At 41.6% G+C, this 16752-nt stretch overlaps 1 protein-coding gene across 2 annotated transcripts in view; it reads right to left on the reverse strand.

Annotated features, from left to right (window-relative positions):
• The window catches only part of FGGY (FGGY carbohydrate kinase domain containing), a 395820-nt gene that overhangs the window by 73330 nt on the left and 305738 nt on the right, over window positions 1-16752 (reverse strand). For both annotated transcript variants that reach the window (XM_040978475.1, XM_040978474.1), the window contains one exon: window positions 12308-12402. In XM_040978475.1, the coding sequence (XP_040834409.1) occupies window positions 12308-12402 (95 nt within the window). The remainder of the gene's footprint in view (window positions 1-12307; window positions 12403-16752) is intronic.

Here is a 16752-nt window from a genome sequence, read left to right on the forward strand (position 1 = left end):
GTGGAGACTTTCATTCCACCATTAGCCATCTATGTGATCCTAGAAAGTTAATCAATGTTTTGTTGCCATTTTTTTTGTTTTGTTTTATATGGTGGCTTAATGATGCCAATTATAAGACTTCTTGAGAACTAATGCATGGAATAAGCATGCTATTTTTCAGTATAATCTGCTTTGTGCTAAATATGCTTTCATCCATAAAATCTTAGCAGCGGGGCTGCCAACGTGGGTAAAACCAGTGCCTATAATGCTAGTATCCTCTATGGGCACCAGTTTGGGACCTGGCTGCTACACTTTTTCTCTAGCTGCAATGAACCTGCAAATGTACCCAGGAAAGTAAAGGAGGAAGGCCCAAGCACATGGACCCTCACACCTACATAGGACACTGAGAAGAAGCTTCAAGATCATGGCTTTGGCTTGGAATCATGCCTGTACGTTGTGTTCCTTTGGGGAGTGAGTCCACAGATGGAAGCATTCTGTCTCTCTCCCTCTCCTCTTCCTCTCTCTCCCTCCCTCTCTTTCTGTTTTGCTCTGCCTTTCAAACAGTATATAAATAAATCTTTTTATAAGTGAACCTTTGCAGTAGTTCAATGGGTATAGTTAATATGAAACTGAGTTTCGGGGAAATTAATGCCCCACTGAGTTTGTTCGCATAACTAACATGCCAAGAAAAGGCCATCACCCTAGGAGTTAGCAAGGTGACTTGGAAAGCTTCCCTTTCTCTTCTGTCCCATTTGATTTTCTCTCACTTGGCCATGATGGATTTATCTCACTACTGTTTCCTCCATCCCCAGACCTGGCAGGGAAGTCACAAGGATGACAGGAGCCTGAGCCTCCAGGAGCTATCATTAATGCTTACCATGGTGAGTTGAAATGGACAGACATGTGTTTGGCTTCATGTTCCTCTCTTTGCTTCCGGAAGAATCACTCTAAGGCCAAGAGGAAGAGTACTGGCCTGGAGATCCACATTCCCATGTTAAGTTCTACCAGCAGCTAATCCTTCAAGACACAGTTCAAAGATTACCTCTTGAGAGTACTGTCCTACCCTTCAATACAGAGGAGGACTACTTTCTTCTTTATATTTTGTTATGCAGTCAGACAGTAAGTATCATCAAAACCAACAATGGGCAACAGGAAATAAAACTGTTTTGCTCTGTATGTGCTAATGGGTTTACTCTCTACAACACAAATTGTAATGTATCTATACATCTTATATCTTACAGATGAGGGCTCAGGTAAGTGGCAGAGTCAGGATTTGAGCCCAAGCCAGTGATCATGTGTGACACTTGCCTCATGACTTTTTCATGCCGATCTCTGTCTGGGTCCTCCCTCCCATGACTATACCGGAAATTACTTGGATACTGAGATTGGGTCTATTGTTCCCTTGGCCTGCTACCATCTAGGATTGTTCCTGTTGTATGTGGGCTCTTCCTGATTAACGGTGGCTCAAAGAATGAGAACAGGGATGCCCACAGCCTATTCTGAATCAAAGCCTAGTGTGTGTCTGCCTATTCCAGAGCAGGTCCACTGCCATCTGACCACTCAGCTATTGCAGTCCACAACTATCTCTAGCATCACAAAAGAGCAGAAAACACATCCTGGCATCACAGGAAGGACTTGAGTAAATGGTGGTGCATTAATGGGGCAAAACCCAGGCAGCAGAGTGATTAATTTGGCTTCCTCTTCAATATTATGTTTACACAAGTTGATTATATAGCACTTAATTACTAATTTGCCCTACTTAAACCAGGAGTGCTTTTAATTTTTAATGAGATAAGGGAAGAAGATGTCTTTACTTAGTAAGGAACAGCTATTTTATTTCCTTCTCTTGTTTTGCCCAGCCAATTAATAACATTTCTAAGGAAATGTATCCCTCTCATGAGTTCTTTCTCTTCATCTTCCTGACCTCCTAGGTTCAAAAACAGATGCAAATAGATAATAACCACTTAAAAACAAATGAACTTACTTCCCCGTAGACTTGGCTGGCTAAATCAGGAAAAGGCCCATAAAGTGGAGTAACATGGTACCCATAAATGGTGTTTTCTGATTATGATATGTGTGTGTGTAGGTGGGGGGGGGGGGGGTTGAGTAGTGTCTCTTCCCAGAAATCACCACTTGTTCATAACCAATAGCACAGTAAATAGCCTTGAGTCTCTAAACAAGGCAATCCCCTCTAAAGCCAGGTGTCAATGTCAGATCCTTTTAATGCCCTGGGGCATCCTAGATTCTGAGAGGGTCATGGACTTTGGTATCAGATCTGATTTGATGCTAGCCCTGCCACCTTTGTATTACTTATTCTGAGTCTGTTTCCTATCTCTGTGTGAGGTGACTACCTTAACTTAACAACACTTAAATGTTATCCAAAGTGCCTTAGCACCCATTCCCTACCATCACCTACCATTCCGTAGGTACTGAAATTTGTGTTTTCTTCTTCATTAGCAGATAGTAAAACAGGAAAATGAAGGCAGGGATGGGGGTCATTTGGGGGGAAACTGCAGCATATGTCTCATTATTGGCAAGCCTAGGAATGTAGTTCAATACTAGTCTAAGGGCCCATCTATAAAGACAGGGAGCTTGACCCAGATTGCAAGGTAACACTGATTCGTTCACTGAGAACATGTTGCTATGAATTAGATGTCATCTGAACATTGTACTTGTGACATAACTTTTTTGAATTCTGAAGTAATTGCCTTATTTCTTCACAAATCCAAACCAGCCACTGTCAGCCTGGACCTGGGGCCATGGCCCACTGCATAGCCCAGCCTAGAAGATTCTGTTGGACATCTTCATGTGTCCCTGAAGTCCTTCCCCACCCTTCACTGAGCCACGACAGATGGTTCAGCATTGACTGTAAAAATGAGTTCTCTTACCTTCTGATTTTAAGCCCAGCCAAGAAAGAGGCCAGCAACAGATCAGAGAGAGGGAAGATAATGGGGTTAACATAGCTCTTTCCTCCCAAAGTCACTTGCAGTCAGCTGCCTGGGCAGCCCTCAGACAGTACTCTTTCCAGGGCTTTCACAATTGCACTGTGTTCTGGCTTCTTCGGGCCTATTATAAACTCCAGGGTGTCACATTCTCCCCTGTAATTCTGATATGCCTTGCCCACAGCTTCATAAATATTCCCTCTTTGAAACACTCTAAAATTATCTCAGGGGTAGACATTTGACCTAGTAGTTAAAATGTCATTTGGTTTGAATGTGATCCCAGATTAGAGAACCTGAGTTCAAATCCCGGCTCTGCTCCCAGTTTCAGCTTTCTGTTAATATATACTCCACCCTGGGAGGCCCAAGAAGCTGCACCCCGGCCACTGGCATGAGAGACCAGATGGCATTCTTGCTCCTGGCTTTGGCTATGCCCAACCCCAGCAGTTGTGGCATCTGGGGAGTGAACCAGCAAATGAAAGTTCTCTCTGTGTGAGACTGTCTCTGTTTCTCTTCCTCTCAAATAAGTAATGAATCTATACATAAATAAACCACTTTTAAAATAATTTAAAATAACCCTAATCAGAAAGTATCCTTTGTTTACTTGTCAGATACTAATATTGTGATATTTTTATATGCATCTAAATTCTCAGTATCTACTTCTTATGCCAGCTTTTACATAACAGTAATCACATCTGGCATCAGAAAAGACCCTTTCCATCTGCAGCAGAGCTGAATAACCACCCATTTGGATATCCAGACTAGGACTTGATTTGTCTTCAACATTTTCTTGCCATTGTCTTGGGAAGTCGATCTCACCTTGTTTCCTCATTTACAAAATTATGATGATAATAAGTTCTTTCCTATCTATGTTTAACATGGAATAAAATTTTTAGCTCTGTAAATTGTCTTGAAATACAAATGATGAAAAACATATTACTCAAAATTTATGAACCAGTAGTACCTTTTTATGGTTCATTACAATATATCAACTATCTCCATTAATCACCTGAAATGACTATTTCTTATATTTGCTTGTATATGCCTTTTGATTATTTTCATCAAATGCTATAATTAACTCTTTCAAAGACTTTAGTGAAAAACAATTATAGTATTATGAAGGAATAAACAAAATCAAAAGTGCTTTTTAATATTTTCTTCTTAAAAAGTAAATAAGACAATTATGATTAAAAACAAATTAACAAAGAAAAACAATATTGGTGAGCAGAGGATGAATTTTTTTCTGACACAAATGAATTAGCAAGTTTCCAAACTACAGAACACAGTTCCTGCTTTTAATTCCACAATCAATACTCAACTGAACAGTGCTGATAAATAAGTGATGCTGAATATTTCTATGAAGTCTATCATCCTACAAAATGTGGGTGAGCTGCAGTACTGGAACATGCATTATTCCCAAGCAATGGATATGTTCTTCCAGAGATTTTGATTTTTAGACTAACAGGATCATGGAATTGGATGTCAACCAACATTATACAAAACCTCTATGCTTCAGAACCCTCCCCTGCACAATGGGAATTGTCTATAATTCCATAAAGAACAGATAGAAACCAATAGGTCTGATCCTGGCTTATCTTCTAAGGAAAAGCAAAATCAACAGTTACACATGGGGGGAGGGCAAGGAAAGGGGAAGAGGGAAGGGGGGAGATCAGAGCCGATAAAATGTTGTTATAAAATGAAATGCAATAAAAAATATATGTGTAAAAAAATTTTTAAAACCAGTTACACCTGAGGATACTTCAAAAAGTTTGTGCAAAAGTAGAACTAAAAGTTGAGTTTTGGGTGCAAAAATTTTAAGGAGCTGGCACTACAGAACATCAGATTAAACCTCCACTTATAATGCCAGCATCCCATATGTGAGTGCTGATTTGAGTTTCAGCTACTCTCCTTCTGAGCTAACTCTGTGAATATACCTGGAAAGGCAGCAGACAAGAGCCCAGGCCCATAGGCCCCTGCCACACATGGGAAGATCAAACGTGTTTCTAGCTCCTGACTCTGATGCTTGCAGCTATTTGGCAAGTGAACTAGTGGATCTTTGTTTCTTTCACTACCTCTGTTGCTCTGCCTTCCAAATAAATCGATTTTAAACAACTGAAATTCATGTACAAGTTTTTCAAAATACGCATTTTGCATAGACTTTTTGAGACCCCACATATGCTAGCATTTCAAAAACTTTTCCACCAAAATAAACGTATCTCTTAATTCCATCTTCCATGCACTTTTTGAGTACACTCACACCTAAAAAAAAAAAAATTGAGATCTTGAACATGTTATTTTGACTTACATATTCAAGTTGATATTATTCAGACTGAATTTATATATGCAAGCCAGCGCATTTATAACAAATAAGAGTGAGAATTTTATTGGGGCTGTGGGGAGAAGGTGGTGGTGTTAAATCTTAAAAAAATAAGAAATACTACTATGTAGGTGTGAGAATAAGTATAAAGAACATAAGCAATAAATATAATTCTCACTTTAATTCTTCTTTGTACAATTATTCCAAATTATTGACATGTGGCAAAGAATATGTTAAAATTTAGTCAGAAGATGAATCAATTTGATTAGAAAACAGAATCTCCTATCTCCAGAAACACATGCTTAAGAAAAGACTATTAAATATATTGATAAACTTAAGACAATATGTAAAATCAGTAGGATCCGAAAGAGGTCTATAAGTAAAAGTGTAATGGAACTAAAATCCACAGTGAGTGCCCTTCTACATAAGAAATGCTATGTTGTTGCTAGGAGTATAAACTCTAATTATGGGTAAAAATCTTGAGAGTTGGCTAATCTTCCTCTCTGTCTCTCCTCTATGTATATCCGCTTTTCCAATAAAAAAATTTTAAGAAATTAAAAAAAAAAGGGCCCGGTGCGGTGGCGCAAGTGGTTAAGGTCCTCGCCTTGCACGCCCGGGATCCCATATGGGCGCTGGTTCTAATCCTGGCAGCCCCGCTTCCCTTCCAGCTCCCTGCCTGTGGCCCGGGAAAGCAGTGAGGACAGCCCAAGGCTTTGGGACCCTGAATCCGCGTGGGAGACCTGGAAGAGGCTCCTGGATTCGGATCGGCATAGCATCGGCCATTGCGCTCACTTGAGGAGTGAATCATTGGACGGAAGATCTTCCTCTCTGTCTCTCCTCTCTGTATATCTGCCTTTCCAATAATAATAATAAGAAAAGAGTTGGCTAAACATTTTAACTGAACACTACTTGCATAATTTTATGGAGATAACTTAGGCCGTGCACAGAATTTCATTAAGTGACGGAGATGTTACTTTTAGCATTGAAAAAAAAATAGTCTAAATATTTAAGACATGGAGACTGGTAAAATAAGTTACAGTGCATTCTATGAGGCAGCAAATTACATAGCCTACAAAAATAATAAGAGGTTTATGAAAAGGTATACCATATATTTGTGAGTGAGGAACAAAGGAAACAAACAATATACATTGTACAAACACATTGTTATACTTAAAACTCTCTTTCTGCCTCCTTTCCTCCCTCCCTTCCTCTGCCTTTCAAATAAATAAATGGAATTTGAAAATTATGGAAAAGAAAATGAAAAAATTAGTTTATTGTATTTTTTTCTTTTAAGAACAGTACAGGGTAACTTAAAAAAATATGTGTGTGAAAGACAAATAGAAATTGGAATACTAAGTACTTCACAAAATAATCCTAAATATGTAATATTAGGATGGTATTTCGTATTTATTTTCATTTGAATTTTCTTAAATTTTCCCCAGTGAATGTGAATTATTGATCGTACTCCAAAAAACGGTGAAAAAAAAAAACAAGCAAAACAAGATGGACTGTTCTAAGAAATGGGTGGTTTCATACATAGCATATACTGTATTTCAGTCTTTCCAAACCTCCAGAAGTTAAAATCATGACAATCTGTTTTACTCTGCATATGGCCACACTGGTGTTTATGGTATTAAAACGCAAGATGTTTTCTTGACAGAGAAGAGGAATAGCACCCAACAAAACCAAAGGCAAATGTGAAGAACATCCCAGTAAAATGACAACAGAAGACTAAATCAATGAACAACCCATTCCTAAAATGAAAAAATCAAATTACCACCCATACATATTAACCCTGAATGTAAATGACTTAAGCTCAATCAAACATCATAGATTAGTAGACTGGACTGAAAAACAAAACCCGTCTATTTGTTTTCTAGAAGAGACACATTTTACCAACAAAAATCAGCAGAAACTATATCTCATGGATTTTGATGTTTTTGCTTTTGTTAATTTCATCTCTTCAAAACAGTTTCTTCTGACTAAATTATTCAATGACTCATAGGTCATATAGTAGCATCATTTTCTTCAAGAAGGTTCTTGATTTTCTTTTTCATTTCTTCAGTGACACATTAGTCATTAAGTAGCACGTTATTTAACTTCATGGTGTTGTTAATTTCTTTTTTCTTCCTGTTGTGGATTTTGTATTGTGGCTTTTTATTTAAGGTGATGTATAGTAGCTGTATAATGGAGACTGTCATATCTAGTAACATGCTATTTAACTTCATGGTATTATAAATTTCTATTTTTCTTCCTATTGTTGATTTTGTGTTGTGACTTTTCATTTAAGGGGATGTACAGTAACTGTGAAATGGAGAGTAACATATCCAGATGTGAGGATGCAGTGCGGGTATGCATCTCTACTTCCAGACAAAGATGAACTTACAGTGAAACTGTTTACTATATCTTGACAGGATGCTGGACTCTCTGTCATTATCCATGCCCACAATGATGTACATATGACTGTGTATGAAGAACTATACTTTAGTAATGATACAGTGGAACTAGGGGGGTTGAAATTGGGGAGGAGAAAAGGGAAATCCCAGGAGTCTATGGAACTGTATCATGAAATGATAATAATAATTTAGAAAACTGACATGTCAAAAAATTTTGTAAATTAAATTCAAGAACTAAAGAATTTAGATATTAGTTAGAAAATTACAGTAAAGGCTGCATTTCAAATTGGAAAAAAAAGGGCACACAGAACTTAAAATCACAGAGTTGACTATGAGAACATGACTAAATGGGAGATACACAAAATCACAGTCATTGAACTGGGTAACAGGTGATGAATACAACTGATCTAAATGGAGTAAATTTCACGAGGGGCTGGGGAGAAACAATGAGGTTGTTTGCCAGGACTGACCTTAAGGGTAGATCACTGTGGTCAACATGGATAGTTTATCTACTGGGTACACATTACAGCAAGGGTGAGTAATCACGGCTCTCATATGGCCACTTACAAGGACTACTCTGGAAGGCATGAGTTCGTCTGGATTGTGACATGGTGGGAGTACAGGGGTGGTTAGCACAGTGGGAGAAGAACTTTTTTTTACTATTAATTTTCCTTATTATCTTTACAATGGTACTCCCCTTAAAATGACTGCTGAATTCAGTTTGAACTCTTTTCTCTGTTTCCTTTCCCTGATTTTTGCAGTTGCTTTCTCCACAAATTCATTCATTCACTTCTTTCTTTTCTTTTCTTTTCTCTTTTCTTTTCTTTCTTCCTTTCCTTTCTTTCTTTCCTCCTTTCTTTCTTTCTTTCCTCCTTTCTTTCTTTCTTTCCTCCTTTCTTTCTTTCTTTCTTTTCTTTTCTTTTCTTTTCTTTTCTTTTCTTTTCTTTCCTTCCTTCCTTCTTTCTTTTCTCTCTCTCTCTCCTTTTCTTTCTTTTTATTCCACCCACCCTTCCTTCCTTCCTTTTTCATTTTTGGCAGCACAAGGAGAGGGGTGGCATTTGAAGATAAATAATTCTGTAGAATTAAGGTTTATTTTGTATAAATAATCTTGGAAACAACCTGCCTCTTGAGAAAAGAAATTAAGAAAAGGTAATGACATCTGCAGGGGGCATCAAGTAAGCAAAAGGTGGAGAGGCATTTTAGAGATCTGCCTCTGTTGTTAAATTAAGTTTTCTCTCACAGCATCTTGAGACTTCCTTTCTTATTATACTTCCTAGAGCCGCTTAGTTGTCTTTACTTAGAAATATTGGATGGTGGTTCCCTACCCCTGGGTACTGGGACATTTGGGAAACTGGGTGTGGCTTCCCCCTTTATCCCTCCCATTCGCCCAAGACAACAAGAAATGGAGAATTAGGAAAGAATGATTTCACTCACTTTTCCCTGGTCCTTGATCCTTCCTACCCTAGTCAACCATGTTATCACCATCAAATCAATAAAATAAACTAAAAACAAAAGACAGCACGGATAGTCTGCAGGGAAGTGGGGGGAAGCATAAAAAACTCAAGCCTCTCTTAGCTGGGTATCCCCTTAACAGATTACAGTATCTGAAAACAAGACAGACACATACGATACTTCTTTGGATTGAACAGGAGACATCAGCTTGTCTTTAAGATGCTTCATGCTTTATAGATGATACTCAAGACATTAATTCCAGTGCCTCATTGACCAAGTGTTAGGTTCTATTCCAGAGGATGAACAGCAAATTGGGAACTCAACGAAAAATAAGAGGGGTACTTCAACAGGAAGATGTCAGACAATCTTGGTGAATCTGAAAATTCTGGTTTTGACTATGATATAAATGAAGTGCCACACCTAAATCGTGCATCAGTCTGCTGGAACAGCTCAATCCTGTGCTCTCTGCTCAGGCTGTGGGTTATCTCCTGATTTGTGACTCCTGGCATTTGTTTTCAGAAAACATACTTTAAAACACTGAAGAAGCCAAAACGTATTTTTAAAAAATCTGAACAAATTGGACACAGCAAATCAAAACAGAATTTAGATCCAGACGCCCCTGTCCTTTCAGTTCTGCTACTGCCCTTCCAAAGGCATGCAACCTTGGGAGAATTGCTTGGCAATCTCTCTGAGCCTTGCTTTCTGCATATACAACACAAGGACAGAAACAAAAGCAAAAGAACTCTATCCTGAGATCAGGATAACCATCAAGGTTACTTGAGCTGTCACAGACTAGCGAAATAAAAAAGTCACAACCTGGTGCTTAAACAGCTGAAATTTATTTTTTCACAGGTCTGAAGGCACCAATCTGATATCAGGGTGCCACACTGTTTGTGGTGAGAGGATCTCTTTTAGTTTGTAGACATTCAATTTCTTGCTGTGCCCTTGTTCAGGGTAAAGGGGGCAGGGAGGAGACCAAATGGAGAGGGATTAAGGGCAGAAGGTAAACAAAGGGGGAGGGTGGGAGGAAAGGACAGAGAGAGAGAGAGAGAGACAGAGAGACAGAGAGACAGAGAGACTACATAGGTCTCTAGTATTCCTTCAAAGTGGGGTTTAATTCCATCAGACCAAGACCATTTCTCAGGACTGCATCTAACTTTAAATACCTTCTCAAGGCTCATCTCCAAATACTTCAAATATTGGGAATTAGAACTTTCACATATGAATTTTAGGGAAAACACAAATATTCAGTCCATAACAAAAGGTAACATCTTTGTTTTATCTATTATGAGTTTTACAAGGACAAAATTTTCTCTGGCTGTGAGAATATCTTTGTATGCTAATACATTGAAATAATAATTAAGATGTCTGATACGTCAACAATAAGGAAATATCTTCACGTGATGTTTATGATCTAGGAACTGAAAAGCTAGAGAAAGTTGAGAATCAACTATACAGACTTTGTTTAAAGACTGGTTGGAAGCCAGCACGGTAGCCTAGTGGCTAAAGTTCTTAGCTTGCACATCCCATATGGTCTCTGGTTCATATCTGTATGCTCCACCTCCCTTCCAGCTCCTTGCCTGTGGCCTGGGAAAGTAGTCAAGGATGGCTCAAAGTCTTGGGACCTTGCACCTGTGTGGGAGACCTGGAAGTTCCTGGCTCCCGGCTTCAGATTGGCTCAGCTCCGGCCCTTGCAGCTACTTAGGGAGTGAACCAGCGGATGGAAGATCTTTCTATCTCTTCTTTACTTTGTAAATCTGATTTTCCAGTAAAAATAAGTATATCTTAAAAAAAAAAAGACTTTTCTTGAAGCCCACAAATACTAAATTGAGCTAATTATTTGAAAGAAATATTTCACAGTCACCAAAACCATAAGTTTGGATGGTGTGTACCGTCTCACTCTTCCCAAAATGCAGTGCGAACAGCAGAGGGTGGAGTCAGACTTCTGCCTCTGTCCATTGCTAAGAGTCACCCTTAAGTTTTCTTAATTTTTCTGGATCTCTGTTGACTAGTATATGCACAAGTATTAGGAAGACTGTGCAAAAAGCACTTAGTGCAGTGCCTGAAGGTCAAAATAAATGGAACTCTAATTACTGAGCTCCTGGTGGAAGGTCAAGCCCTGACCTAGAGACCTTGGGTAGGTCATTTATACAGTTTGATTCAGAGCTGAACAAACATTTCTTGAGCTCTCAGCTAAGATTTGGGAGCCAGACATCTTGGTTCTGGAATTTACCATCCATTTCACCTAAGGGAAAGTTATTTAATTTCTTTATGCTTAAGGCCCCTCAGCCTTAAAATGTGGATAACAGAACTCTGGCAGGGACTGCAGGAGCATGCCCTGCCCACAGAGAGAATTCATGACACTGGCCTGTTCAGACAATTGGAGCTGTAGAGCAGAGGGGGTGGGTTCTAATAGAGTATGCTAGCATCTCAGTTTGTAGATAGTCAACTAGGATTTGAGTCCAGGTACTCAGATTTTCACTACCACTTAGCTTTGGGACTATTTCATACTCAAAGCCTCTCCACAAAGTCCCAGGAGTGCAAAGTCTTCTGCAGTTTGGTATCAGAAAAAGCTTTGTACTCACCAGAAACTGGTATATTTTCTTTTTTGAAAATAAGAATTATGCAACACATACATATTTTTGTTTTGTTTTGTTTTGTTTTCGTCTTGTCTGCCAAGACACTCAGAGCAAAATTACATGCTTAATTATAGCCTCCAAATTGTTTCCTTCTTCCTTTATCTTCCTTATTTTCTCTTTTATTTTATCTGTGTGTGAGTGTGTGTGTATGTTCGTGTGTTGACACTAAGATTTTAATTTGTGTCTCTTATTGTTACAAGTCTAAAAGGTCCTTGGAAAACAATGGAGTTGAAATCATCAAATGCACATTTGGAGGCGACATGAAACACTGAAAGAACAATCCTTACCTGCTTCTCTCAAAGAGAAATGATAAAGGAAAAATCTAAAAGAAATAATTTAAGGAGCTATTTTAAAGGAGGAAAAGAAAAACCACCAGAAAAACTGAATAACCAGCATTCACAGAAGCCAAGTTAAATAACTGCAATAAATGTGTCTGAGGCTAGAAGTGTTTGTGCTTTTCCTGGCTGGCACCTATCATTTCTTAATTATATCTTGCGTGTGTTTTGTAAGATTTGAGCTGCTGTCAAAAGGAAGAACAGTCTCAGACAGGGAAGGGCCCCTGCCCACCCCTTGGTCTTCACATACCTGCACAGAAGCAAAATCCCCCGAGGCACACGCACCCAGAATAGCAGCACCCACAAGAACAGACTCCACCTCTTGTGACAGGACCACAGGCATGCCTGCACAGGACAAGGCCACACCTTGGTTAGGGAACAGGGCCGAGGGCAGTGAGGAGAGCCAGAAAACAACCCCAGTGGCAAAAACACCTGACGTCAATGCAGAGGCAGCCACCCAGTCCCCAGCCCTTGATGTTTCCTGGCTTTTGGATTATCTGGTTCTAAAAGACTTTGCTACCTGCCTAGTGCCTGTTGGTACACTAGTCAAGAGCCCCAAAGAAATCAACCAAGAAATATCAGCTCTTGACCCAAGTGGCCAGGTATTCAGGTTTTGCTAGCTGTCACCTACAGTCTGGTCCAAGTTCAGATCAGCAAATCTGTTAAGCGTATTGCTGGGACTAGAGAATACTGAAATTAGTTAGACTTGTCTTGCTGTTCAGGCTCTGGAGGAGAGATGGTTGAAAGAGTGGAGGCTGTGTAGGGTGTTAGGTCTCTGACATGGACTAAGGGAAGTGAAGTGGAAAGAAGCTGGGATTCAGCAGCAGCTCCTCTGGGAACATAAACCCTTACAAAGCCCATAAGGGCCCCTTCAGGACCTGACACCACCTCTGTCATGTTCCAGATTGCTGGCCCCCGCCATTTTCTACCTGGAGTACCACCGTTCAGAGACCCACATGGTCACCACTTCTCCCTCCTTCTGGTCTTCGTGCACCCATCCCTGTACCCCTCTGCCTTCCCTGACAATTAGATTTAAAATTACCATTTACCTTCTGTGCTTCTTATCTCCTACACTAAATTCTTCTCACTTTTGATTGGTTTCTTATCCTGTTTACTGTCCTCCCTCTGCTAGAACTTCACCTCCCTGAGAGCCAGGTCTTGATTTGGCCCCTGCTGTATATACCTGGCATGTAGACCAGGACCTAGCATGTGGGGAATAGTTAAATGATGACAGATCAATTTCCAGGGGAGGTAAGACTTAACCCATTAATTGAAGGGCAAGTAGGTATTTGTGACTTGGCTAACCAGAAGATGGTAGCAAATGCCACAGCAGTAAGCTCTATGTTGGAAATTCTCCCTCTCCTCAAAGCCTCAAAGTGACTTTTTCAAGATCTAACTTCTCATCCTGTCTTATCTGGGAAGACTTCCCCTCAGAATGCACCTTCTTCCCCCAGGGCTGGGCCAGCTGTTCCAAGCACCCAAGACAATGAGGGCACTGCGTGTATCCCAGAGAGTCCTGTCCCAGTGAAGAGTGTCTGGAACATGGGTCCTGGAGGCCTCAGTCGTTTTGATTCAGTACTATTACTTTCATGCTATTCTGGTTATCCACCAATGAAATGTAACCCTGTGGCATCTTACCTGAGAACCTCAGCCACCCTTCTCTTACAGCCCCTTCCTTTAATCTCCACCTACCTACCAATCACCCGTGATAATCTCAGTCACCAGTCCCTGGAGCCCGCCCAATGCCCCTCCTCCCAACCAATTCCCCATACCCCTCCCACCCCTGGGGAGAATGGCTTGATTTATACACCTGGGTAGTATAAAATAGCCTTCCTTCCCTTTTCTCCCTTCTCCTGGTGCTTCCCTGTCCTCCTCCATCTTGCCTCCTTTCCCTGCCCTGGCAGCCCCATCCTGCCACCATGGTTAGAAATAGTTCCCTTCCTGTTCTCCCTTCCCTCCACTCCCACTACTGTTCCTACCCTGTTGGAATAAAGGACCTCCTGAGTACCTCACTATGTCTGAGATTTTGGCTTGCAGTTAACTCATCATGTATTTAAAACCTAATAGTCCCCTGCTGCAGGCCAGAGCTCAGACTTGCTAGGGAGTATATCAGGTGGGATGGGTGCTCTGGAAAAAGCTCAGTTCTTCCTACCTCGCCCACAGCCTCTTGCCTCTGGCTTGATTCCTAGTTCCACTAACGCTGCAGGCTCAGCAAGGCACTTACTCTCTTTCAGCTAGGTTTGCCCATGTGTCAGGTGGCTTTAGGGCTGAGATTGCACAGGGGTCATGAGGCTCAGTGAGAGGGCACACCTACGTTGCTTAGCACAGGTGCCGACTCTGGAAAACTGGAGAAGTGGCAGCTGCTACTGGTAGAATTCATGTTGATGGTGAATGCTGCTGCACAGGTACTTCCCTGGGGCAGGAAGCTGGGATAGTTGGGGAAGGATGGAACAGGTTTCCTTTAGTGCCAACAGGAAGTCATGGAGAAATAGGAGGGCACATGCAAGGGTGTACTGTGCAGTCAGGAGAGGGCACTGCCTGCCTTGCTGGACTTTAAGGATGGTACAGATCCAGTGTGGCTGCAATCCCACAGACTGGCTTCAGGACTTGGAAGCTTCAAACAACAGCTCCTCCCAAGCCATTCTCCTCCCAGTCTCATTCTAAGCAGGGAGAAATTATACACAGGCCTCTCTCCTTAGGAACCAGAGACCACTGAGAGCCTGGCAAATCCCCCAGCAGCTCTCAGGTTGCAACCCAATGTGCTGTCTCAAGGCAGCCACACTGCCAGGGTTGGAATTCTGGCTGCTCTCTGACTTAGCTGTGTGATCTAAGGCATGTTCCATAGCATTTCTGTGCCTTAGTTCCTCCTTTGTACAAGAAATAAAATTCCACCTATTGCATAGGGTTGCTGTGAGAGCTAAACGTGCTAATATGAACAAGGTGCTTAAAACAGAGCCAGGCTCAGAGAAAGAACGGAGTTAGCAGTTATGCTTCTCCAGGCTTGTGCCTTGCAGCCTTTCTTCATCCCTTACTGCTGTGTATAGAACCAACTCGCTGCTTCTTTCTGCTCCCTCTGCCCCCTGAACCAGGACAATGCCATCCATGTACTCACTGTGAGTCCCTAGGGGACTGGTCTGGGTGCACTACAGCCTCAGCTGCCTTCTTCACTGTAACCCCCACTGTCAGGCTGGGGATGGCCTTGCCCTCACTTCCTTCAAGTTAGGCCTAAATAACCAAAAGCCCCAGGGTCCTTCCAGGTTCCCTGGAATTCTGTACCCTTTACTCTCCTGCCTGAAAATAGACCTTTTACTTACCTTTTCTCAAGTAAAAACCCAGTTTAAGTGTGTATCTTTTCCTTGCCGAGATGCTGAGAGTTATACCTCTGCTTATTGAACCCTAATCTGCTTCCCTGGACACTGGTCCTAAAGCCCAGAACACTTTTTCCTATGTTTAATGGTGAACATCTCAGCAGGACACTTCATCGCCATGCCAACCTCCGTGTCTGGCACACTGGGGTGCTCAGAGAATGCTTTTGAGTGAATAAATGCAGGCACAAATGATTAAAGTAACTAAACCAAGAAGAGGGGGAAACCCTGACTGCAATTACCAGAGCCAAAAGACAACATTTCAAAGGAACATTTAGTCCCAAGTCAGTGGGGGAAAACCTACAATTATTTGGTACACACCAAGTATGTCTGGAAACCACAGTTAACAAGATGGCCAGGGTACAAGGAGGTTCTTCCTCCTCACGTAGATGACATTTTCCAAGCTGGAAAAGTCCCCACTCTTCCCGCTGGGCAAAGAGCAGACTGCTTTCCACGTGGCAAAGGTTTACTTTCTAAATAGCGAACTGTCTTTTCCTTAAACATTGCTTTCCTTTTTGGTGTGGGGCCGAGTGCTCGGTGCTCACAAATCTGTGAGTCTCTTTCCTCAGCATGATGTTCAAGGGAGGAACAACATTTCTCTCTCCCAGAACAGGAGACTGAGGATCCGAGAGGTAAAGCAACTGGGTCACAGGGCCGGGCTCATGCTTCGCTACCTCCTGTAAACTAACTACAAACAGCCTTCCCATCCCCAATGTTCAGTTTCACATGTATTTCTGAGAAGCACAGACCACAGTTATGGTGCTCTCTAGAACCTTCTCCATAGGAAAGTCAGAGCGGTCAGAGTCTAAGAGCCGGAGGCAGCACCTCGACACCAGCTGCCTGCGTGTGCGTCTTTCACAGGGGCACATGCAAATGTGTTCTTTTCTCTGAGTGCTGGTGAGGGAGAGGAAGAGGGCCAGAGGGCCGGCTTGGCCTGGAATGTGAACTATTTTATCTGATGCATTAATGAGTTTAGCAGAACCAGAAGCATTTAAAGGCAGATGCACTTTGCCATCACTAGTCAGTCACAGCCTTCCAAAGGCAGAGGAATTCCAGACTGAAGAAAAGGTCCCTTTGTCTGAAACTGTAACTGGTCCTTCCTTAGAGACAAAGGATCTAGTTTCCATCCAAATCCAAACAAGGATTAACAGCCTTTTCATTCAAGGCCTGGAGGGGCACAGTTCCCAAAGCACGAGTTTCTGGGAAGAGGCTGCACCCCTGCTCCTGAGGCAGCTCAGGGACAGAAGGCCTGGATGGTGACCCATTTTCACAAAGGTTGAGCCAGGGGCTGGTTTAGCCTCCAGGATGGCTCCCAGGGGCAAGGCTATCA

The sequence above is a fragment of the Ochotona curzoniae genome, unplaced genomic scaffold (assembly GCF_017591425.1).
Source record: "Ochotona curzoniae isolate NIBS_2020 unplaced genomic scaffold, NIBS_Ocur_1.0 contig_291, whole genome shotgun sequence".
In the NCBI taxonomy this organism is placed as follows: domain Eukaryota; kingdom Metazoa; phylum Chordata; class Mammalia; order Lagomorpha; family Ochotonidae; genus Ochotona; species Ochotona curzoniae.